Below are 23441 nucleotides of genomic sequence, written 5' to 3'. Positions count from 1 at the left end.
TATTTTCACATTTATAATTGTATAGAGGGTGTCTACAATCTCTGGAATGGGAAAGCATCACGTGACCTGAATCTAAGCCAGAAAGCAAATGACACGTTAGTTTTTTAAAAGGGAGGAGGATGGGGTGTAGTTCACTGTAAAGAGCGCCCCTGGGTTCATCTTACTTTCTCTCTCTCTTCCTCTCCCTCTCCCTCTCCTTCAACAAGCCCGGGCAGAGAACAACGGACCCGGTAGTTCTGGGCGCTTCCACCAGGTGGCACTAAAGACACGCTCACCAGGCGTGTGACCCAGCGACGCACCCGGAAGCGAAATCGTGCCCTTTCATCCGGTTCCCTTGGCTTTCTCTTCCCCGGTACTCATAGGACCCAGCCCCTCCAGCGCCGCGGACTTGGGCGGGGCGGGATGGGCGAGGTAGGCTGGAGAGCTGAGCCACCGAGCCTGCGGAGCTAATGAAGAACGGCTAGTAGCTTCCGCGCAAGGTCCCGGCGTGGACGTAACTGGGACGCACAGGCCGAACTGGCGCTGGGAGCTCAGAGCGCCTTCTTCCCGAGACCCCGACGCGTTGCTTGGCTACCGCGTCGTCTCATCTCCCTCCGCAGTCTTCAGGGCCGGGCCTCGGGGCCATCGAGGCACCCGGCCCGGAGCTCTCGCGGTTCTCCTCTCCAATGAATCAGAAGGTGCGCCCAGCGCTGCTGCCTCCCCAAGATGTCGGAGACACGGTAGAGACGCTTATGGTGAGGAGCCTGCGAGAAGGGAAGGAAGGGGTTCCCACTCGGGTGGATTCGAGGCTCTGGGGGGACCCTTTGCACACGCCAGGTGCGCTCAGGGTTGGGACGTGGCGGGAGTGATAAAACTGGGCTGTGGGATTCACGAAGGGCGGGGACGGGAGGAGCTGCCGCCCACACCCTGTGATGTGCTGGCCGAGCCCCGCCGCTGGGTTGACGTCTGGGGAGAGCGGCCGTATCGCCGCGACCCGGGCGACCTGCGGGGAGTGTGCCCGCGGGGACCCGGCACTGTGCGCGCCACCAGAAGTTGCTCCGAGGGCGGTTCCTGGAGTGATAGATGGGAGGGCAGCCGCGCGGAGCTTTGAACCGTAGCAAGGCCAGGGATCGCGCCTGAGCCTGGGGAGCCGTAGTAGCCGGAGCGAGCGGGCCCAGCAAGCCAGCCGGCCAACGCTTAGGCACCTGCCGGGCTCAGCCTCGAAACCACCTGTGGCAGGCGGGTTCGCGGGCGCCGCGACGCCACGCCCCTTGCAGTCCGTACTGGCTGCCGCGGGCGGGCCGCCCAGCCGCCATTGGTGGAGGCGGAGGCGTTGGTGGGGGCGAGGCCGACGGCCCCGAGGGTGATTGCTCCGAGTCCTCGCTGGTGATTGGTGGAGGCGGGGGCGCGGTTGCGCTGGGGGCGGGTCCTGAGTTAAGGATAGGAATATGGCTAGGAATTTTTCTTTTTAAAAAAATTTAAAGGCAGCCGCAGCAGCTACATGTTCATGGTTTTGAAAATCTGCTTGCCTTTTTCTGGCCCGCCAGCCTTCACCTCCAGATCTGAATTGGATTTAGAATAGTTTTTAGTAGAATAGGAATTATTTGTGGAATCAGTTTGCAAACTGTTATCAAACACCTTTGTGTTTGTGTTATTTTTTTATTTTCTCGCCTTACCCCTCTCACACCTAAAAAAATGAGTTATTCATCTTATTTCCCATGAGTAATTGAGCAGTGTTTAAAAATTAAATCTAGAAGGCTGGAGGTGCAGATCAGTGGTAGAGTACATATTTAGCAGGGCCACCACAAAGAAAGAAAGGAAAAGAAGAAAGAATTAAGTACGCTCACAAAGGATGTGCTATCTACCACTGAAAAAAATCTTAAGACCACTCAATTACCTGCTTTTTTGTTTTTATGTTACCTATTAAGAGTTAATCTATACTTCTGACATATATTTAGCATCTACTCTGTTCATAGACCTGAAAAATTATAAAATTAAAAATGTTATGGGGTCTGTCAGTTTACTCAACAAATATTGAGTCAATAATATTTCCAGTCACTGTGCTGTGAAAATAAAGACATTTCTATAATCAGGGGCCCAGAGGTGAAGGATTGCAACCTTAAAATCAATTAGATGCAATAACAGAGGGAGCCCTGGGAAGCAGCACCTAAGAGAATTGCTGGAGGGAGAAGGGCTGGAGAGAGCTAAGGGAGATTAACCTCTTGTGGAATGAGGCACCCAGGACCCTCTGAATCTTATCCTGGGGATGTGCGCTCAAGGGATAGGCATGTGCAGGTTTCCCAGTAGGTGGCAAGAGCAATTCATTTATCATTGTTGAACACCTACTGTGCCCAGTTCTTGAGAGCACCATGAAGAAGACAGACAGGAGTTGTCTTCTTGTCCTGGACTCTTAGTTATAAGGAGATGGGCATGGGTGCTGCTGCAGGAATCCTGGGGAGAGGGCACTGGACCCAGAAGCAGGGGAGTTAGGGAGCAATAAATGAGTTAGGGCAGAGAGACAATATCTCAGTTTTCTGGGGTGAGAGGAAGGAAGGCAGGCCTCCATTATGGCAGAGGAATTGCATTTGAGAGAGACAGTGAGAAAAACACAAAAATGGTAAAGAAGGAGCTGTGTGATTCAGGAAAGCCTTGCAGTCTGAAGTTTAGATTTTATCCTGAGAGGAATGTAGAGCAATTAAAGGGTGTTGACTTTAAAATTTTTTTTTTTAATTCAATGAGTACTAATGACATTGTTTCTTTCTTTTTCTTTCAGTACAAAGGATTGAGCCCAGGGGTGTTCTACCACTGAGCCACATTCCCGGCCCTTTTTATATTTTATTTAGAGACAGGGTATTGCTAAGGTGCCCAGGCTGGGACTGGAGACATGTGCCACAGGGACTGTAGGCATCTGCTACAGGGATACTTTGTAGTTTCTAACACATTTATCAGTACTTGTGTTTTCATCACATCTACTCTTTTTTTAAGTTGATAACTTAAAATTGTATAAAACATTAACTTTTTCATTGAAGGGTTTTGCACCTAGAAGCACTGTGGTCAGATTTGCAGTTTTAAAAGATGACTCTGGTTGCAGGGTAGAGTGTTAGCTAGCAGGTCAAAGAGATGAGGTGAAGAGTTGATGGCAGTCAAGAAGGCAAGAAATGATGGGTCCTGAGCCAAACGAGTAGATTTGAGAGCTGTTCAAGAGGTGAATGAGTAAGTGTGGAGCAGATAAGTCAGGGATTGTGCTTGGCATTTTGGCCAGGAAGCTAGGTAGATAAATGAGAGTGCATTCATTGGGATGGGGCATCCTGGAGGAGGAGCAAATTGGAGGTGAGGAGCGGGGATGGTTCATGGTTGGAAATGTCACCTGAGGTGCTTGTGGAACATCGGAGCAAGTGACTGTGTGGGTCCAAATCTCCAGAAGGAGGTTGTAAGTGAAGCCATGGGAATGGTTGAGGAGCATGGAAGCCTGGTTCCAGGGAAGAAAAGGAAGTCTTCATTTAAAAGAGAGGTCAGAATGTATCCCATTTGTATACAATAATAATAAAATATATATATATATATATATATATATATATATATAAATAAATAAATAAAAGAGAGGCCAGAGAAGTGGGAGGAAACCATGACCAGTGTTAATACCTGAAGCCAAAAAAAAAAAAAAAAAAAAAGAAGAGGATTTCAAGTCAGCATTGGTGTGCAACTGAGCAGCCTGAATATCCTAGATTTTCACTTTAGTGGAGATATAGCAAAAAGAGCATGAATTTTGAGTTTTGACCAATGGCTTCAATGCCTCTGACTTAGGACACATTCCCAGCTTTTGTGAACTTCCATTTGATCTGTAAAATAGATTTAAATTCCTAGCTCCTGGGGTTATGAGATTTTGAGGTGGTAGATGTAAATGCCTTACCCAGTGCTACTCTGAGAGTGACCTGGAGGGTAGCTTGGCACCCCTGAGACTGGAGACTGTCAAGGAAGCCAAAGAGATGGATCCATGGGAGTATGAGAGTAGTTAGCACCAAAATGGAATAACTTATGTCAAAACCAAACTAAATGGAACCAGCAGGGTCCTCGTGCATATTTGCCTGATAGCAAAAACTATCACAAGAGACTTTGCCAGACCTAACCATAATCTTGCAAGTAGCTTTGCTAAACACAACTTGTCAAGGTCAAATCCCTAGTAACAGCCAGTACTACCAGTTAGCCAATGTAGTTCCTACAATGAACTCTGTGACCTGTAATTCTTGTTTTTTAAAACACTTTACATGTTGAATTTCTGTCTGTTTTTAAAATATTCCCTTTGCAATAATCTCCTCTGATGGGCCTGTGATCCATCATAGCACACAGACCCCAGATTTGCAAATTCCCTACTCACTCCTGAATAAGCTATTTCCTTTTTCTTTTTATTTTTTTAAATGCAGTTTTGGGTATTGAACCTAGATCTTCACCCATGGTAGGGAAGCACTCTACCACTAAGCTAAAGCCCCAGCCCTTTGTATTTTATTTTTGTGATAGGGTCTCACTAAGTTGCCCAGGCTAGCCCTGAGATCCTCCTTCCTCAGCCTCCCAAGTATCTGGGATTACAGGTGTGCACTAACAAACTTCTTATTCTTTAAAGAGCCTTTCTCTGTTATTTAGGTTGACAAGGGGCAGACTGGGAAAACTAAGGGCCCAGCCAGCAGGACACAGTCATGAAGCTGCAGGCAGAACAAGCCTTACATGTCTTCTGGGTTTCCAGCCTGATGCCCGGAGTATCCCAGTGTGGATTGGAGGAGAGGCAGGTGTGTGTGGAGAACTGTTGACCGAGTTTCCATTTTGCATTTGTTGAGTTTGAGATTCTTGTGAGACTGAAGGAGGAGGTGTTGAGTTAGTGGAATCTGGGCCAGAGATGTGGGCGTTACTAGCATGTGTGTGAGGTTGCCCAAAGAGGGCTGCAGACAGAGGAGATAAGAGGAGCAGCACCATCTTAAAGGGCAGGCCAAGGAAAAGGAGACTTGGAAGGGGAGCCAGAAAAGAAGAGGGAGAAACCCAAACTGAGAGGACCTGTGTCAGATGCATCAGAAAGTCCAAGTAAGATAAAGACAGGGATAGGACAGGAAAGAGCATGCAGGTCCTTAGTGAGCCCTCAGAGTTACTTTAGTGGAGGATATTTAGCTGGATGGCAAACTGGGGGGCTGAGAAATGACTGACAAAGAGTGAGTGAAGATGATGTAACATCAGGCTGGAAAGATGACTTTGGAGCATGTTTCCAAGCAGAAGAGAGAAGCCAATGGAAGGCAGAGGCCCAGTGTGTGAAGCAGCAGCATTCCCGGATGCTGCAGAGTCTCAGGTGAGGCTGAGAAACACAGATCTTCTTGGAATATTGGTTAGCAGAAAAGCAGGGCATCTCTGGGCGAGAGGGAGTTGGGCTCATGTAGACCTGTCAAAATGTGCACCTTTGCCAGGTGAGGTGGTACAGCGTGTAATCCCAGCGGCTCGGGAGGCTAAGGCAGAAGGATTGCAAGTTCAAAGCCAACCTCAGCAACTTAGTGAGGCCCTAAGCAACTCAGTAAGACCCTGCCTCTAAATAAAATATAAGAAATGGACTGGGGATGTGGCTGAGTGGTTAAGTGCCCCTGGTTTAATCCCTGGTATCAAAAAAAAAAAAAAAAAAAAAAAAAAAAAGGAACACCTTTGTTTGATTTTATCTATTGTCTTATCAAAACACCTGCTGCCACTTCAGGGCTATTGGAACATGGTTGTAAACTCCAGTCTTTAATTTCTGAATTTATTTAGTCCTTCCCAATGGTCTGCTAAGTCACTGCAGTTATAACTTGTTCATGGTGGCACTTGGGATGATCTTTCTTTTGTGTTTATGTATATATATTTTGTGATGATCTGTCTTTTCTGTGAAACAAGTACTACTTACTAGACATTTCAGTTCCTAGGTGATTATGTGATATGTATAATGGCAAACTACATTTATCTTAATATTTTAGGGCTACAGTAATACAAGTGCTGCATAATGAGGGAGAAGGATTTTTTTTAGATGAAATTTGCCAAGTGTCTTCCTTGGAAAAGAAGTCTTTTTAAAAGTGCCTTTTCATTATCATTTGTGCTACTGGGTTCTGGGGGCCTGGAAAGAGGACACAGTGTTGTCACAGTCGTACCAGTGCTGGGAGCTGAGGCTCTGCAGTGTGCTTGAGGTAGATAGATTCTGTCTTCGAACTCCTCCGGATGGTGCCTATAGATAAGCCAGCATGTGTACAGTGCCAGGGCTGAAGGAGAGACAACAAACCCAGGAGTGGATACTGGTCTGTAGAGCCATCTGTGATCCCTGTAGGTCCCAGTGAGATGGGTGGATAGGAGAAAGGGAGAGTTTTAAATGAAGTTCATAGATTATACCAGAAGTGCAACTTCTCATACATCATAGCTAAGATTAAGGTTTCATTTATTTTTTACCTGATCTTATAAATATCTATAGGTTGTGCAGCCAAGGGAGCCTGGAAACCAAATAGAGTTAAAACCCTATACTCAGTTGAGTTTGCTTTTCCAAAGATAAAGAGATATCAGTACTTTTTTGAGTGGGACAAAGTATGGTAAGTTTGGTCAGTGGCATGGAAGTAGACATGTGCTCAGTCTTTTTGCTCAAGGAGCAAAATTATTAGCAACACTAAGCTAAGGGGAATAGCTCTTATAGGGCGCAATATCCTCAGCAAGGTTCCAGTATTATTAATTTCCATCTTATCTAATATATAAAGATGAGGCACCAGCAGGTGAGTTTTTGAAAGACCCTTCTAGAAGAAGTCACTGGTCCAGCTGTGGAGAAAGGTGTATGACTTGATAGGCGGAGCTGCTGACACAATGCTCTCTTATCCTGCAGTTACATCCAGTAATCAAGGCCTTCCTGTGTGGCTCCATCAGTGGGACCTGTTCTACCCTCCTTTTCCAGCCCCTGGATCTTCTTAAAACACGCCTGCAGACTCTCCAACCCTCAGACCATGGGTAGGGTCTGCTGCTCCACATTTCACTGAGGAACTGGGTTCAATTTCTCAGATACTGGATCATCTTTCCAGTTAATTCAACTTCCATTCTGTTGGATGCTCAAAGAGAAGCACAAGCTATGCCCAGCTTCTGTGTTTTGTGTATAATGTTTTCAGTGAATATATTTTTTTATATTTGATGTTTCTTGTTCATTAAGTGGGGTCCTTCCTGAGCATCTCTAGAGGATCTGCCTCAGTGACATTTGCATTTTATTGTGCTAGCTCATGATGTCATAAAGGTACTACTTGATAGTGGGTGGTTTTCTGGAAATAACATCGGTTGTGTCTCTTTTGTGCTTCTCTGTGGAGCTCAGCACCATGGGAAGTATATAAAGTGTATATAAAATGTTATTCCATTCCAGTGTGAACGGGCAGATAAACGTATTTGTCAAACCACAAAAACATGGGAAGTCAAGAGTAATTCTAAGATGCAGTGTAGGGATTCCTAAGTATTTTAGGGAAGAGTAAATACAAAGGAGTCTTTGGGTGGAGAATTTTTTTATGAGGAAGTGATCTATGTGACTTTTCCTGTCTCCATTTTGTCTGCCTTCAGGTCCAAGCGTGTTGGGATGTTGGCTGTATTCTTGAAGGTGGTTCGCACAGAGAGTCTTTTGGGCCTTTGGAAAGGGATGTCCCCTGTAAGCTCCCTTCTGGGTCTGGGTTCTCTTGCAGCACTTTTCTTTGATAACCAGTCATTTGCTCATGTACCTCTACAGCTCCTTAGGAAGCGGTGGGAGTACAGTGGGTCCCACCTTATCTGTGGTTTCACATTCTGTGGTTTCAGTTACCTGCAGTCAATCCCAGTTCAAAAATATTAAGTTTCAGGCATGATAAATTTTTAAATTGTGCACTGTTCTGAGTAGTTTTATGAAATCTCACAGTCCTTCACTATCCAGCCCTAGAGGTGAATCATCCCTTTGTCCAGCATATCCACACTTGTGTACATCACCACCTATTAGTCACTTAATAGCTGTGTCAGTAATCAGACTGTTGGGGAATTAGTGCTTATGTTTAAGTAACCATATTGTGCTTAATAATGGCCCCAAAGAGCAAGAGCAGTGAGGCTAGCAATTGGAATATGCCAAAGAGAAGCTGTAAAGTGCTTCCTTTAAGTGAAAAGTAAAAGTTCTTGAGTTAATAAGGAAAGAAAAAACAGTGTATACAGAGATTGCTAAGAGCTTTGGCAAAAGTGAATCTTTATGAAGTTGTAAAGAAGGAAAAAGAAATTCATTCTAGTTTTGCTATTGCACTTCAAACTGCAAAGTTACAGACCCAGTATGTGACAAGTTCTTAGTGTGGATTGAAAAGGCATTACATTTGTGGGTAATGAACAAAAAACAGGTTCTAATTGACAACAGTATGTTGCACCAGAAAGCGCTGAGCCTATAGGGAGACTTCAGCAAGGGGTCCCCTGCGATGAATGACAGGAAGCCATTTACTGCAAGTAAGGGATGGTTACATGGATTCAGAGATAAGTTTGGAATGAAAAATGTAGGACTTACTGGAGTGGCTGTATCTGCTGATGAAGTCACTGCCACATTTCTGGCAAAGTTGAAGAAGTTCAGTAAAGAGAAAGCAAGTCTTCAATTTGATGAAGCCAAACTTCCCTGTAAGATGCCCAACAGGATCTATATTCATAAAAGTGTAAAAGGCACCATGGCATAAATCACGGAAGGACATGCTTGATGAAGTGGAAGAACATATTGAATGAAGACCATGAAGAGGTGTTAACAAATGAGGAATTGGACACACTTATTGAGTCATGAACAAAGGGAGAAGAAAAGGAAGAAACTGAAGCAGAGCCAACAACATGGACATTATTAAAACTTGCTGAAGTGTTTTGAATTGCACATACATTAAAGGACAAAATTATGGGATATGATCCTTGGAGAGAATGCAGCATTAAAGTCACCCAACTCGTCACCAAAGGATGACAGTCTCTGGAGCAGTACTTGAATGAGTTAAAGAGATCATAACTCTCAGGTACAATGTTCTTCCAAAAGATTTTGGCAAAAAGTCCTTCAACTATCAAGGCTCCCCAACCATTGACATCACCTGCTCCTGACTTTCAGCCCTTGAGGTTGGTGGCTGTGTGATCCTCCTTGTGATCCTTCTGTTGTCATAAGGTTGGTCGTAGTGTCACTCACCTCACTTCATCCCACCAGGTAGGCACTGTCATCTGTTATCACAAGAAGAAGGGTGAGTACTGTATAAGCTATTTTGGGAGAGAGAGAGAGAAAGACCACAGTCACATAACTTTTTATTATAGTGTTATAATTATTGTATTTTTTATTAGTTATGGGCCTAATTTATGCATGAAGCTTTATCATAGTTATTATGCACAGTATAGGAAAAAACATACTGTATGTAGGGTTTGGTACTGTCCACTGTTTCAGTCATCCATTGGGGTCTTGGAACATATCCTCCACAGATAAGAGGGGACTACTGCACTTCCTGCCTATCTCTTGTACTGTCACTAGCTTGTGTTTGAGGGCTCAGCAGAAATATTGCATCTGTATACCTTGGGTGTGATTTGTTAGTGTGGCACAGTCTCTGCAACAGACTAGCTGACCCACTCCCTCTGCCTGTCAGTGGATTCTCACTCCTTACCACTTTATTGAAAGTGAAATACACTTGTATTTCTTTCCCCAAGGGCTTTTTCTGGCCCTAAGGACTCACTTTGCTAGAATTGCCATGGCATTAATGCCTACCCCAACCCACACAGACCTCAACCACTAAATAATGGGTTGATGTTTAAACTTCACCTCCCCCCTCAGATGGAGGACTAACTCGGAGGTGTGTTCTTCACTGATTCCCAGTATGCCCAAAGGGATTAAGTTGCCCACAACTGTACCTGCTTTTGTAGTACATCCTTTTTTTGGCTGCCTTCTCTCTTTTCTTCCCCCACTCCTTGTTGTTGTTCTCTCTGTACCTTCAATAAACTACCTGCATGTAAATCACCTTGCGGTCTTTTGGGAAAACCCAGCTAATGGTGTTGGGTCTTCGATTTCATCATTCCTCCCTCTGACCTTTTCTGCAGTCCATCGTGAGATGTGTCCCTGGAGTTGGAATCTACTTTGGCACCCTCTACTGTTTGAAGCAGTATTTCTTGCGAGGCCATCCCCCGACTGCCCTGGAGTCGATCATGCTGGGCATGGGCTCTCGCTCTGTTGCAGGGGTTTGCATGTCACCTATCACAGTGATCAAGACACGTTATGAGGTGAGTTTGACTGCTTTAGGACTTCAGGGTTGGTACACAGAGCCAATGGGTTGTTGGGTAGTGACCACTAGTGTCAACTCCTGACTTATAGTCTGACTTAGAGTTGGATGTGGTCAGAGAACTCATTGTGTAGGAAGGCCAAGCCATGTGTGAGCTAGAGCCCATAGTGCCTTGGTGACACTGCATAACCTGAAAAGTCAGCTGGGGTCACTACTCCAATGCAAGACCTCCATACCAGTCACTGGATCTGTGCTCCCTTTGTAGAGTGGGAAATATGGCTACGAGAGCATCTACGCAGCCCTGAGAAGCATCTACCGCAGTGAGGGACACCGAGGCCTGTTCAGCGGCCTGACAGCAACTCTCCTTCGTGATGCACCCTTTTCAGGAATTTACCTGCTGTTTTACAGCCAGACCAAAAGCCTAGTGCTCCATGGTAAGGGTAAAGGAAGGTGATGGAAAAGAGGTATCCCCGAGACATTGAGTTCTTCCTGTTTTATTTGTTATTCTTTTGTTGTTATGTTTGTTATTCTTACCAGTTTTCAGAACTGAGCCATACTAAGATTATGTCCAATTTTGGGCGAGGTGCTGGGATGCAACGGTGGGTATGACAGACTTGGCCACTGCCTTTGGAGTTTATATCCTCTTCGATCTAAGTGTACTGATGGTACTATAATTTGGCAGATGGGGGTAGACTGGGTGAGGATTAATGTGTTTTGCAGAGGTTCTGCAATAGTACATCCCAAACTTGATCGTAAAATTCCTGGGTCCCATCCAAGACCTCCTAGATGAGAAGCTTTTGGGTACGACCTGTGAGTCTGTATCTTTCTAGAAGCACTTAATGTAATTAAAGTTTGGGAAACACTGATGGGTTAGAAGTTTGAGAAAAAAATATTATTTTCACCCTTGCTGTGTTCCTAGTTAATGCTGTTTTGAGCCCGCCTTTTGGATAGAGGTAAAGCTGCCAAATCTCAGGGTTTCAGCTAGGCCCACCCACCAGTAAGCTTATGTTGGACTAGACGTGAGCAAAATCTGTGAGTGGTAAACATCCACCCAAACAGAGCAAGATGTTGCTAGAAACGCATTCTGTAGAATGAGCCTGCATTCAATAAAGAGTCTGTAGCTAATTAGGGAAACTGGAATGCCTGCCATCGGAACTGGTGATCAGCTGCAGTTGGAGTACTTTGGGAGATTAGCTATCCCAGGAGGGGTGACCCTGCAGGTCACAGCTTTATTTTTCAGCAGAAATTTAAAGCAATAAAGAAGCATAGAAGTGATTTTTTGTTTGTTTGTGCCAGGGATTGAACCCAGGACTTTGTGCATGCACTCCATCACTGAGCTGCATCTATGGTTCCTGAAAGTATATTTGTAATTCTCAACTCATCTTAAAATTTTTAAAAATTTAGTATTTAGAAATAATGTTAAACTTATGAAAAAGGCCACAAGAATAGTACAATGTATAAATCTTTAAAACAACTGACAGTAAGCTGCAAACATGACACCCCCTTACCCTTAAATATTTCAGTGTGTATTTCCTAAGAACAAGAACAGGCCCTCATGTAACCATCTATTTTATCAAATTCAGGAAGTTTAACACAGGTAAAATTTTTCAATCTGTAGTCCATATTCTGATTTCTGTCATTATTCCAGTAGTGTACTTTGAAGTAATTTTTATTTCCAAGATTATGGGCCAGTTGGTACACCTGAATTGGGGTTTATATAATATATTTCAGTGATTAGATTTAGTTACTCATTTCTACCAAGTGGACCAAAGATGTGATAACAGTTTTTATATCAGGAGGCACATAACAGTGTGTTTGACCCATTAGGGATAATTTTATCATTTAGATATTAGTTGTACCTTTAAAATTTTTAATTCTTAAACTTGAGTTCACATCTTTCTGACTTTTGGGAAGAATGAAGGGACAACTTGCATTGAGCTTTGTCTGATAAATATGAGATTTGTAACTCCATGTTACATTTGTTCTCTTTCAGACCATTTGGATGCAGCCTTTGTTCCTGTTATAAATTTCAGCTGTGGGATATTTGCTGGTATTCTGGCATCCCTGGTAACTCAACCTGCAGATGTTATCAAGACCCACATGCAGCTCTCCCCAGTGAAGTTTCAGTGGATAGGCCAAGCAGTAACTATCATTTTCAAAGTAAGACCATAGAATGAGTACAGTTTCTTGTAGTGGGTAATGATCTCTCTCTAGAGGAGTAGTTCTTGTCCTTCACTCATTTGAGAAGCTTCTAGAAATCTCCATTCCCAAGTTAAAATCTAGGTCCATAATATCAGCATTCTGGTGGGAGGGCAGTATCAGTACTATTTTTTTAAGGGATTGGGGCATAGCTCAGTGGTGGAGCATGTGCTTAGCATGCTCTGGGCTCAACTCCAGCACAGTGAGAAAAGAAGAATCAGAAATGTTTTGTTTAAAGGTCCCCAGTAATTCCAATGTGTTGCCAAGGTTGAGAACCACCAAAGCTATGTTTTTTTCAGGGAAGGGGCACTTACATTATAATCCCTTGTGCATCAACATGCAGAATGTTGAACTATAACCCAGACCTGTCAATCAGGACATCTGGGTGGTCTCAGAACTCTAAGAATGAAGGTCAAAATATAGTCAGAAAAGAGTCATACATAGTATGCCTCCACCTCCCCTGCCCCGACCCCCCCCCAAAAAAGATTTGTAGGTAATTCTCTTAGATAGAGCAGGCTTAAAGTTAAAGCCTAGCAACTATGCAAAATAATTTTTTTTTTCTAGTACTAGGGATTAAACCCAGAGTTGCTCCATACTGAGCTTTTAATTTTTCAGCCCTTTTCATTTTTCATTTTGGGACAAGGTCTTGCCAAGTTGTGGAGGCTAGCCTTGAATTTCCATCCTTCTGCCTCAGCCTCCTGAATTGCTGGAATTACAGGCATGCACCACCACACCTGGTCAAAAAAACATTCTTTAAAGTTCATTAGTTATCTTCTTGGACCCATTATTCATAGATATGGCATATAGTTTAGAAACTAAGACTCAAAAATAGGGTAAGGTAGAGACTCTCTGGTGCCAGATGGATAGTTAATTATATTGCCACTTTGTTTCTGGAGTTTTGACTTTTATTTTCATCATAGGACCATGGGTTGCGTGGCTTCTTTCAAGGCAGTGTCCCCCGGACCCTCCGCAGAACTCTGATGGCAGCTATGGCGTGGACAGTCTATGAAGAGATGATGGCCAAGATGGGCCTGAAGTCCTGACAAGAGAAGACCAGGAAAGGGTGGAATCTGTCGTCCTGCGTGGTTCCAGTCAAGCGCTGCTTCATCTCAGTATCTGGAGTCTGATGAAAAACCAGGAAGAAATGTCACTGCCTTCAGTCCCTGATTCAAGGAGAGACCTGACTGGGTACTTCAGATCTCCCAGAAGAGGAGTCATCAATACATACAGCACACTGGGAAGTTGGGACAGGTTCGCTTACCCTGCAAACTACTTGACAGGCATTTCCAGAGAGAGTCCTGCTAGGTGGCTCTACTTCAGTTACCTGCACACCACAGCTCCTTGGGCATGTGCTGGGGCAAGGAGTCATAATTCAGAGAAGCTGTACACCTCCTGCCATGTCTGAGGAGCTCTACCTGGGGAACACTGGATCTGAGAAGAGAGATCACTGTCACCAGGTGAAGACTATCTGAAGTGATGCCAGGTGGAAAAAGAAAAGATGTCATTTACTTGGTTCCTAATCAACTTCTCAGAGGCTCTGGAGAATGGGGACCATAACTTCCTAGTCTCTAAATGTCCAAAGAAAAATTTTTGGTGTTGGCACCTGCACTGTTTCAACTCTAAGATATTCTGACTTTTTTCCACAAGTAAAGTGTGGATTAATAAAGTAATATACTTTATCATTGAAAGCTGTTTGGAAAATTTAAATAATGTATTTATCATTCTGTTTAAAAATAACAAATTTGTTTTAGGGTAGCTGTCAACTTATTTAGGTCACAAAAACCTAATTGTTTTTTTAAAAATTACATATACAATTCATCTATTTCAAGTGTACAATACAGTGATTTTTAGTAACATTACTGATATAGCCATCACCATAAATCAGTTTTAGAACATTTTCATTCCCTTAAGATCTCTCATAACCATTCATAATTCTTCATTTCTAGCCCTAGTCCACCATTCATCTACTTTGTCTATAAATCTGCCTTTTCTGAGCACTTCATATAATAATACATAGTGAAGTCTGTTGTATTTAGCTTCTTTCCACTTAGCATATGTTTTTGAGGTTAATTCATGTCATGTTTGATTCTTTATTCTTTTTTATGGCCAAATAATATTCTATAGTATGCACGTACAGTTGACCTACAGCATATGTGGAGATTTTGTGCAGGCCCTCCCATGGATGCTCAACTTCCTTATATAGAATGGCATAATATTTGCATATAACCTACATAATCTTCCCTTATATTTTAAATCATCTCTAAATTACTCACCAAATATAATGTAAATGCCTTGCAAATAGTTGATACACTGCATTATAATGTATCAACTTGTAATGACAAGAAAAGAATCTATATATTTTTTGTTCATTTTATAATTTTTAATCAGAGGTTGGTTGAGTTCACACATATACAACCCTAGGACACAGCCAGCCAACTGGGTTTTATTTATCCATTCATGAATAGATGAATATTTGGATTAATTTCACTTTGAAGCTGTTGTAAATAATGCTGCCATGAATATTCACGTACAAGTGTTTGGATGTATTTTTTCATTTTTCTTGAGCATATACTTAAGGGTGGAATTGCTAGACTACATGATAACTGTTTAATACTTTGGGAAGTTTTCAAAAACTGTTTTCCAAACCACTTTACATTCCCAGCAGCAGTGTATAGGGGTTCATTTCTCTACATCACATTCAACACTTGCTATTGTCTGATAGCCCTTCTATTGGGGCTATCTAAGTATTTTCTTTCAAATTTAGGAGACAGCAATTGCTTTATCCAAGGAGCAGAAGGGAGTTGTGTGGTCTTGTGGTTAACCTGGGTTCTGATCCACGTAGCACAGGTAGAAAGACTGCATTTCATTTACTTAGACATATTGAATTGTGCCTAGTAAATAGGAATAGTTAATATTTCCTACCTCCTAGGGTGGTAGTGAGGGTTGAGTGGGTAAATGTTCCTAGAACATTGTATTAGTTTCATAGAGTGTATCAACAAATTAACCATAACTTGGATCACCATAACAACAGAAATTCTTTCAGTTGTGGAGACGAGAAGTCTGAAATCAGTGGCTCGGCAGAATCATGCTCTCTGAAGGTTCTCAAGAACCATTCCTTGTCTGTCTTTCCTGGCAATTTCTGGTAATCCTTGGCGTTCCTACGTTTACACATGTATCACTCTGATCCCCCACTCTTCACAATGTTTTTCTCCTCTGTGTATGTCTCTCCATGTCCAAATTTCTCTCTTAAGGACTCCAGTCACCCTAACTCAGGACCTCATTTTAACTTCATTAAACATAGACCCGATTTCCAAATAAGTTCACATCCACAAGTACTATAGAACTCCAACATGTCTTTGAGGGGCATGATTCATCCCATGACACACACAAGTTTACTTACTGATTTATAATTTTACAATAAGCTTATACTTTAGGTTTTAGATTAAAATGACCTATTTAAAATAATAATTTGGGTAGAACTATGGGAGAGCATAAAGCAGTTCCTAACTTCATAGTGGCACCCAAACCCCACCAGTGTGGTGATCTCCATGTTGAGCCCTTGTGCTGGATGTGCACTTAGGACTTGAAAGAAAGAAGACAGGTTAGACAAAGTTGCTATCTCCTGAACTTGGATATGGCAGGGTGTTCTGTGTTCTCAGGACCTCTTTAGTTTCCTGACCCATATCTTGAGGCCAGGGAACTGTAGGTGAGGCCCCTGGGGGAAGGGGGGAAGTGATGAGTCTCAAGTATGGTTTTCCCCATGTAGATTTGGCTGCCTTAAACCTGACTGGTGAATTTCAGTCACTGAAGCTCTTGGGTGGTGGTTTTTGTTTTTGTTTTTCGGACTTTTTTGGGGTGGGGGGCAAATAAAATTAAAAGAAATAGCTTAATTGTCTCCAAACATCGAAATAAGACTGAAATTTGATTCCAGTGGCAAGTGGCCCTAGAACACATTCCAAGCCCCAAGGATAACTCACCTTTTCTTCCTTCTCAGTTTCATGGGATTGAAGCTCAGAAATGAAGTGGCTATTGAGTTCCATCTGGCTTTGGAAACACTGCCCATTGCCCTGTATTGTTTTGTTTCAGTTTGAAAACAAGCTGTGTCCCTCATAGAAAAAAATTAAAATACTAGAAAATGGTGGGGGGGGGAGTCACCACCCTTTTCATAAGATGTGGTTCTTAGCTTGGCTTCACATTAGAATTATCTGGGAGTTATTTGTAAAATAAACGACAAATTTTTTTTTTTTTTTAAATCTGAGGTTGGGAATGATACATTTAAAAGCTCCCCAATGCTTCTAAGTGCAACTAGGGTTGAGATCTGCTGTATAATTAACAGTTTTGCTATTTCTTTATAGACATCTTTTAGTAACAGTACTTAAAGATCTTTTCATAATCGTCCTTATCCTATAAATTATTTTTATAGAACATAGCTTCATTATTTTTCAGTGGCTGCATGATGGAATTGTATTGGACGGAATAAATCTTTGTTAACCGCCTATAGGTGGATATTGCAAAATTTTTTTTTTCCTACCAAAGCTAACAAGCTCACGTGTACAGTCTTGTCCTTTCTATTTTCATTTTTTCGGGAAACCTTTCCTCAACTGAACATTTAAAACCTGAATTACATGCGGGTAAATATTTCCTCAGGTTTTGTTTACCTAACATTTAGGCTTGCTGTGTTGCACACACATTCCTACATTACAGTAAGACAGGTGCAGCTCAGGCAACGAAAGGGCCCAAGTTCACCCGCGCTCGGTAAGATGGTCACGCACGTCTCGGCCGTCTACCCCGCGTTCTGGACAGGAATAACCTGTAGTAATGGGAACTGGACGTCCGGGCACCACTGGTAAACCCGAAGATGGACCCAGCGCTTCTGAATAGCGCTTCTGCGCCTGCGCTGGGAGACCTCCTTCCGGAGCTGGAAAAGCCGTCCCGGCGTCGCGCCGCTCCGCCCCGCCCTCCTTCCGCTTGATTTTCTTTGCCATTGGCTGGTGATGGACTATATAAGGACGCCATTTCCGGCCGCCTGTCCTTTCCGCGCTACCCAGGGAGGGGTCCATACGGCGTTGTTCTTGGTGAGTTTCTTTTGCGGGTTCCTCGCGCCTCCCAGGGTCGCCAGAACCAGCTTCCTACGCAGAAGAAGGGCGCGAAAACTAGGATGAAGGCCAGTGGGGCCTGGGCCGCACTCTGGGCGCGCTCTGTCTGAGACCGGAGACCCACACGTGGCCAGGCTTCGGCCCGCCGGGTCCCGGAGCGTGCGGAGGTTGGTGCGGGCCGTAGCGTGAGTGGACTGGACCCTGAAAGAGCGCAGTGGTTCCTTGCTGTTTCCTTTCGCGCCCCAACGCGGCAGTGACTCGAGACCCAGGCGGCGATCTACGCCAGCTACTTAGTTGGTCGGGTTTTCTGTTCGCGCCTTGCAGTCAGGACTTGAAGTTGTTAGCAAGGTTTTCAGAAACCAGTGACGACCTGAGGAAGTAAATTCCGAAACCCTGGGTTACAGTCTTTTGCTTAAACTTGGCTTATCCTTAAACATGGCGCCTGCAGGGCTGGGGATATAACTCAGCTGGTAGAGTGCTTGCCTCATAAGCCCAAGGCCGTGGGTTCGATCCCCAGCACCGCAAAAACAAAGAAAAAAATGGCGGCTGCATGATTTTTTTTAATTCTTGTGTACTTTGAGGATAGTTTAGTTAACTGTCTTATTAAGTTGTATTTCCTTGGTATTTTGAGATCCACTGAAAGTTTCTCTACAAGAGTTGATGTCCGGGGTGTGGTGGCTCACGCCTGTGATCACCACGGGAATTGCAAGTTTAAGATTACCCTCAGTAATTTAGTGAGGTTCTGCATGTCAATAAAAAAGATAGGGGATGTAACTCAGTGGTAAGCGCTTCTGGGTTCAGTCACTGTGTCAAAAAAAAAAATGTTATTTAATTTGCTGCAACTCTTAATGTGACGTACGTCCGTTAGTGTTCTCTCGTCTTGAGCCTTCACTACCTTGTAAGCTCAGTACCTGACATTGTAGAAGGTGAAGTCTGGTTGCATTTAAACTTGAAGTTGGCTTACCACAGAGTAGTTAGAATGCAACTCTCTAACACTTAACTCGAACTAGACTAATAGGTTGTTCACTCTTTCAGATTCCCGTCGTAACTTAAAGGGAAACTGTCACAATGTCCGGAGCCCTTGATGTCCTGCAAATGAAGGAAGAGGATGTCCTCAAATTCCTTGCAGCAGGAACCCACTTAGGTGGCACCAACCTTGATTTCCAGATGGAACAGTATATCTACAAAAGGAAAAGTGATGGTCAGTTACTGCTTTAATTTTTTGTTATTTTAGCTGTAAGTATAAGTTTTGACTCTGCCTTCTCATGGGTAGTACTAAGGGTTTTGGTGGTGGTTGGGAGAAAAGATTTCTGATCTCTAGGGAGAATATGATAATTGTTAGGTTTGGGGACTTGAAAAGATGTGAAATGTTAAGATGAGTACCTTATTTCCTATAGTGCTTTCTACTTACAGGTACTGACAAAAGTTTATTGAACTGAATTCTAAGAGGAAAGTAGGGCAAGGGGTGGGACTAAGCAACTTGGCCTAGAAGTATAGAGGAGGAAAGATAGGTTGTGATAACCATGTGGAAGGCACTAAGTTGACAAAGGCACTTAAAGTTTGAGGTGGAGACACTGAAGATTTAAGCCTGGGAGTGGAGTGCTACAAAGGAGTTGTAGAATGAATATGGCATCAATGCTGATAAAAAAGGAAGAGTGGTTAGAGGGCCAGGAAGTGGTAAGAACTTAGAGGAGCCCAGGGGTCCTGATGGAGGGTTTCTACAAGAGAAGAGAAAGGAAAAGATGGACATTGCTTGTGCACACTATTAAAGCTCAGGGTGAAGGCCAGTCTTGGCCAGTGAACTTCTGAGTGTCGGAAGTGTGCTACATCAATGGCAGGATTTTCGCTAACACCAGTAGAGTTTATCTCTATGACTGGAGTTGATAGTACTCACTGCCACATAGACTTAGATTTATTAAAGAATGTCCCATTTGCACAGCAGGTCAAGTAATTTTTTTAAATTCCATCTGGGGGGGTATAGCTCTGGTGAAGTGCACACTTAGTGTACTCCAGGCTGTAGATTTAATCCCTATTACAAAAAAAGCCCAACAAAAAATAATGTTCTCATCTAGGCATATACATCATAAATCTGAAGAGAACCTGGGAGAAGCTTCTGCTGGCAGCTCGTGCCATTGTTGCCATCGAAAACCCTGCCGATGTCAGTGTCATATCCTCTAGGAATACTGGCCAGGTATGTGGAACAGTGCTTTGTTTTTACAGAAATAAGACACATTTGGGTTATTTAGAAAATTAGGTGATAATGTCATCTGGAAGATGTTTCATAAAACAATTTTGTTTCTGTTGAGAAAATGATTATTTCTCAAAGTTCTTTATATGCACTCCAAATTTTGACAGATTTGCAAATTACATAAATTATAATTTCCCATTTCAATATTGATATTACGGTAGTTTCTAATGTTTTAATTATTGCTAAGTGCTTATTGCTTGTTTCAGCAAAAATTTATTAAGCACATCTATGCTGGTTCTGTAGTTCTAACTATTTTGGATACAGCAGAAAGTGATTAAATCTTCCTATTTGAAGAGATGCAGAAAATAGTCTCTGGAGGGGGAAAAGAAAGGGAGGGTAAGATCTCAGAAATGTTTATTAGATGCCAAACTATTCTGTGTTAGGTGTAGGCATTTCTCATAGCCAACCCTGTGAAGAACTTAAAGGCACATGAATACCTTACCCAAGTCACTGACAATGTGACCTACTTGGTATTTGAAACCAGGCAGTATAGTTCTGTAGCCCCCAGAACTGGTGGAGGAAGTGAGCTTGAATGGGAAAAGCATTTCAGGCAGGACAGGTAAGGAAGGGCATGAAAATACTTTTCATTTAACCCAGAATTACTGGATGCTTTTAAGTAAGGGTGATGCTCTAGTTCATTTTTAAGGAAAGGCTATTTTGAAGTTTCCAACTAGATGGGCTGATTCATGTGACTGTAGAACTGACTGGTGGCATGTGGTATTACTCTGAAACCATTCCTAGAGTACTTAATGCTAACTGTTCCTTTAAATCTTAAAGCGGGCTGTGCTGAAGTTTGCTGCTGCCACTGGAGCCACTCCTATTGCTGGCCGCTTCACTCCTGGAACCTTCACTAACCAGATCCAGGCAGCCTTCCGGGAGCCACGTCTTCTTGTGGTTACTGATCCCAGGGCTGACCACCAGCCTCTTACAGAAGCATCTTATGTCAATCTGCCTACCATTGCTCTGTGTAACACAGACTCTCCTCTGCGCTATGTGGACATTGCCATTCCATGCAACAATAAGGTAACAATTTCGTGATCTAGAGTTTCTAGATGAATACTATAGGAAAGAATTGGATGTTCCTGTGCACATTGTTAGAGCTTGGAGTTGAGGCCTTTAACTGGCTGATGAACTCTCAAGTGTAGGTAGTGTGCTACATGAGGGGCAAGTTTTTCGCTAACACTCCATTCTGACCTGGTGAGTGGAGTTTGATAGTAATCCTTGCTACAAGTGTAATGTTAATGTATAACTGTTTTGAGAGATGATATTTGAGAAGTAGCCTGTTTTCTCCTGCCTTTCTCTGTATTCCTGCTTTAAGAGTCTAAACAGGAAATTGCATGTGCTTCACATTGATCCACTCACTAACTGGTCTCAGAACCCTGGTTTTACATTACAGTTTTCCAAGGAGGAGTTTTTTGATTGTGTCATGAAAGTTGAGAACCCTTTGTTAACATAATCTTTGTAGCACTATTAAACTAAGACATAAAACTACTTTTGGGATCTAAGTGGTATGGGCCAGGTAAAGGGAACAGGGAATTGCTTGCCATTTGGGGGTGAAGAGATATTAATTTAATAACCTAACATACTTGCAGGGAGCTCATTCTGTGGGTCTGATGTGGTGGATGCTGGCCCGAGAAGTTCTGCGCATGCGTGGCACCATTTCCCGTGAACACCCGTGGGAGGTCATGCCTGATCTCTACTTCTACAGAGATCCTGAAGAGGTAAACTTCTTCCACAAAAGGCTTGTTACATAAGCAAATAGGGCACATTGGCGTGTGCTTCTTGGGAACTAAATTTGTCAGTTCTTCTAAACTTTATTATGTATATTACAACCAGATTGAAAAGGAAGAGCAGGCTGCTGCTGAAAAAGCTGTGACCAAGGAGGAATTTCAGGGTGAATGGACTGCTCCAGCTCCTGAGTTCACTGCTACTCAACCTGAGGTTGCAGACTGGTCTGAAGGTGTGCAGGTGCCCTCTGTGCCTATCCAGCAGTTCCCTACTGGTATGTATCAACAGAACTTTTAAATTTTAATCTAGCAGTTGAATTCTAAGTGTTTTGGGAATATGTTGGCCTTAGTCTTTGGTATATTATGTGAAAAGAAAGCCATGTGTATCTGAAATAAGGTTTTTAGGCGGGATGGAGACAGTAGTACTTTGGGGACAGAGCTAATGGCTTTTTTTGTTATTTACTTAACAGAAGACTGGAGTGCCCAGCCGGCCACTGAAGACTGGTCTGCAGCTCCCACTGCTCAGGCTACTGAGTGGGTAGGAACAACAACGGAGTGGTCTTGAGCTGTTCTGCAGAAACTTATTAAGCAAAATGGAAATAAGGTTACGGAAAATAAACACCAGTTTCTTAAAGTTTTGTCTATTTCAATTTAATTCCAGATTGAAATGCCTGGGATTCTCTTGATACAAGCTTTACTTCTAAAAGGCCACTGGTTAAGGAACACTGCCTTTTGCTGGGAGTTTTCCTGAGTTCTGAGAATGGACTTCCATTATCATTTGCATTAGTAAATGTTTGAGAGCCAAGAGAGTAAATTGGTTTTCATTGGCTGCCTTGCTGTTTACCAGTTATGCAGCCTGTGCACTAGTGACTTGTGGCATCTGCAGACCTTTCCTGTGTTGGGCAAATTGGGGTATATTCTTACTGCTGGAATCCCAGAAGGGGCCATGACTTCCCAACATTGAGACACATTGTCTTTTACCTCATCAGTTTGCTTACAGACTGCGGTGGGGATATTTGTATTATGCTATTGCTTATGCATTTTTATATTCATACCTGGTCCTTTTGGGGAATTTATTATAGTACATGTTCATGTGACCACATTCCCAGGACCCCTTATGATGTGGAGGCAGTGAGAGAACTGGGCTTCTTTGTGTGAGCATCAAGTAGCATTAAGCTGTCTCTACATAGCAAATCAATCTGCTGTATGCCTGACTAGGGGTGTTAAGTATGAAGGGCACTCAAACTTGATTCATGGAACTATAAATAACATTACCAGTCAAAGAATCAGGATGATGGTAAGCAGGGACAGGTATAGAAGTCTGCAGGAAGGGTCTTCTGGAGGGAGTGCCAAGAGCTCTGACCAGTGAGGGATATGAAGCTCATTATCAGCAAATTATGGTTGGAGGTGGCTGACCAGTGAGCAAGCAAATTAGGAAAACCCCAGTGTTTCCTACAGATGGAAAACACCCTATCACAGATGAGACCCCATGTGGCAAGTGCTGATACAGTTCCAACCTCCTCTCTAGCCCTATGTCACAGCCACCTAGTGTCCTGCTGGAGACCTTGCATTCCTCTTGCCCTTTGCCTCTGACTCACAAATAGCAACTTTTTATCCCTAAAGTCTTAAAATGGGGACAATCATGTTTGGCATGATTGAAGGAAATGAGATCTAGGTGGAGTTACTCAGAGATGCACTTAACTATTCAGCTGAGTTTAGTTTCCCCTGCGCCTCAGTCTCCCCCTTTATCACCAGCTGCCTATGCCTACTGCCTACCCATGGCAAAGTGACTGGGACTAGGCTCAATTCACTCTTCTAGGATCAAGCAACTGCCCCATAGCTGCAGAGCCAGTGCCTTCAAACGAAACAGTTAAACAGCCATTTTCCCCCACTTGTACCAGGAATTGGGGCTCTACCACTGAACTATATTCCTGGCTTGCTTTAAATTTTG

The 23441-nt window shown here is 43.2% G+C and overlaps 2 protein-coding genes, 1 long non-coding RNA gene and 2 other non-coding genes across 8 annotated transcripts; 4 read left to right on the top strand and 1 right to left on the bottom strand.

Annotated features, from left to right (window-relative positions):
• Positions 1 to 339: 339 nt before the first annotated feature.
• Positions 340 to 13961, top strand: Slc25a38 (solute carrier family 25 member 38). 4 transcript variants are annotated; one of them, XM_047532121.1, is made up of 8 exons: positions 340 to 734; positions 4618 to 4760; positions 6842 to 6963; positions 7555 to 7639; positions 10042 to 10221; positions 10486 to 10654; positions 12214 to 12380; positions 13340 to 13961. In XM_047532121.1, exons 2-8 carry the CDS (start codon positions 4671 to 4673, stop codon positions 13460 to 13462), a joined length of 936 nt encoding a protein of 311 aa, XP_047388077.1. In that variant the 5' UTR covers positions 340 to 734; positions 4618 to 4670; the 3' UTR covers positions 13463 to 13961. The 4 variants fall into 4 exon arrangements, with proteins under 4 accessions (XP_047388077.1, XP_047388079.1, XP_047388080.1 ...); XM_047532123.1 differs by lacking the exon at positions 4618 to 4760; XM_047532122.1 differs by lacking the exons at positions 340 to 734; positions 4618 to 4760 and adding an exon at positions 4836 to 5308.
• Positions 13272 to 17292, bottom strand: LOC124969259 (uncharacterized). Its single transcript, XR_007105945.1, has 4 exons — positions 17078 to 17292; positions 16397 to 16486; positions 13681 to 13850; positions 13272 to 13542 (listed from the first exon to the last, which is right to left on the bottom strand). It is a non-coding gene; the product is annotated as an uncharacterized LOC124969259 (long non-coding RNA).
• Positions 17293 to 17446: 154 nt separating this feature from the next.
• On the top strand, positions 17447 to 22124 carry Rpsa (ribosomal protein SA). Its single transcript, XM_047531401.1, has 7 exons — positions 17447 to 17494; positions 18551 to 18716; positions 19588 to 19706; positions 20541 to 20786; positions 21356 to 21484; positions 21600 to 21765; positions 21961 to 22124. The coding sequence occupies exons 2-7, from the start codon at positions 18584 to 18586 to the stop codon at positions 22053 to 22055; spliced, it is 888 nt and encodes a 295-aa protein (XP_047387357.1). The 5' UTR covers positions 17447 to 17494; positions 18551 to 18583; the 3' UTR covers positions 22056 to 22124.
• On the top strand, positions 19270 to 19419 carry LOC124969651 (small nucleolar RNA SNORA62/SNORA6 family). The gene has a single exon (XR_007106019.1). It is a non-coding gene; the product is annotated as a small nucleolar RNA SNORA62/SNORA6 family (small nucleolar RNA).
• Positions 20847 to 20995, top strand: LOC124969652 (small nucleolar RNA SNORA62/SNORA6 family). Its single transcript, XR_007106020.1, has one exon. It is a non-coding gene; the product is annotated as a small nucleolar RNA SNORA62/SNORA6 family (small nucleolar RNA).
• Positions 22125 to 23441: the final 1317 nt, after the last annotated feature.

The sequence above is a fragment of the Sciurus carolinensis genome, chromosome 17 (assembly GCF_902686445.1).
Source record: "Sciurus carolinensis chromosome 17, mSciCar1.2, whole genome shotgun sequence".
Lineage (NCBI taxonomy): Eukaryota > Metazoa > Chordata > Mammalia > Rodentia > Sciuridae > Sciurus > Sciurus carolinensis.
Note: the sequence above shows the minus strand (reverse complement) of the source record. Positions and strands in the feature narration are given on the sequence as shown.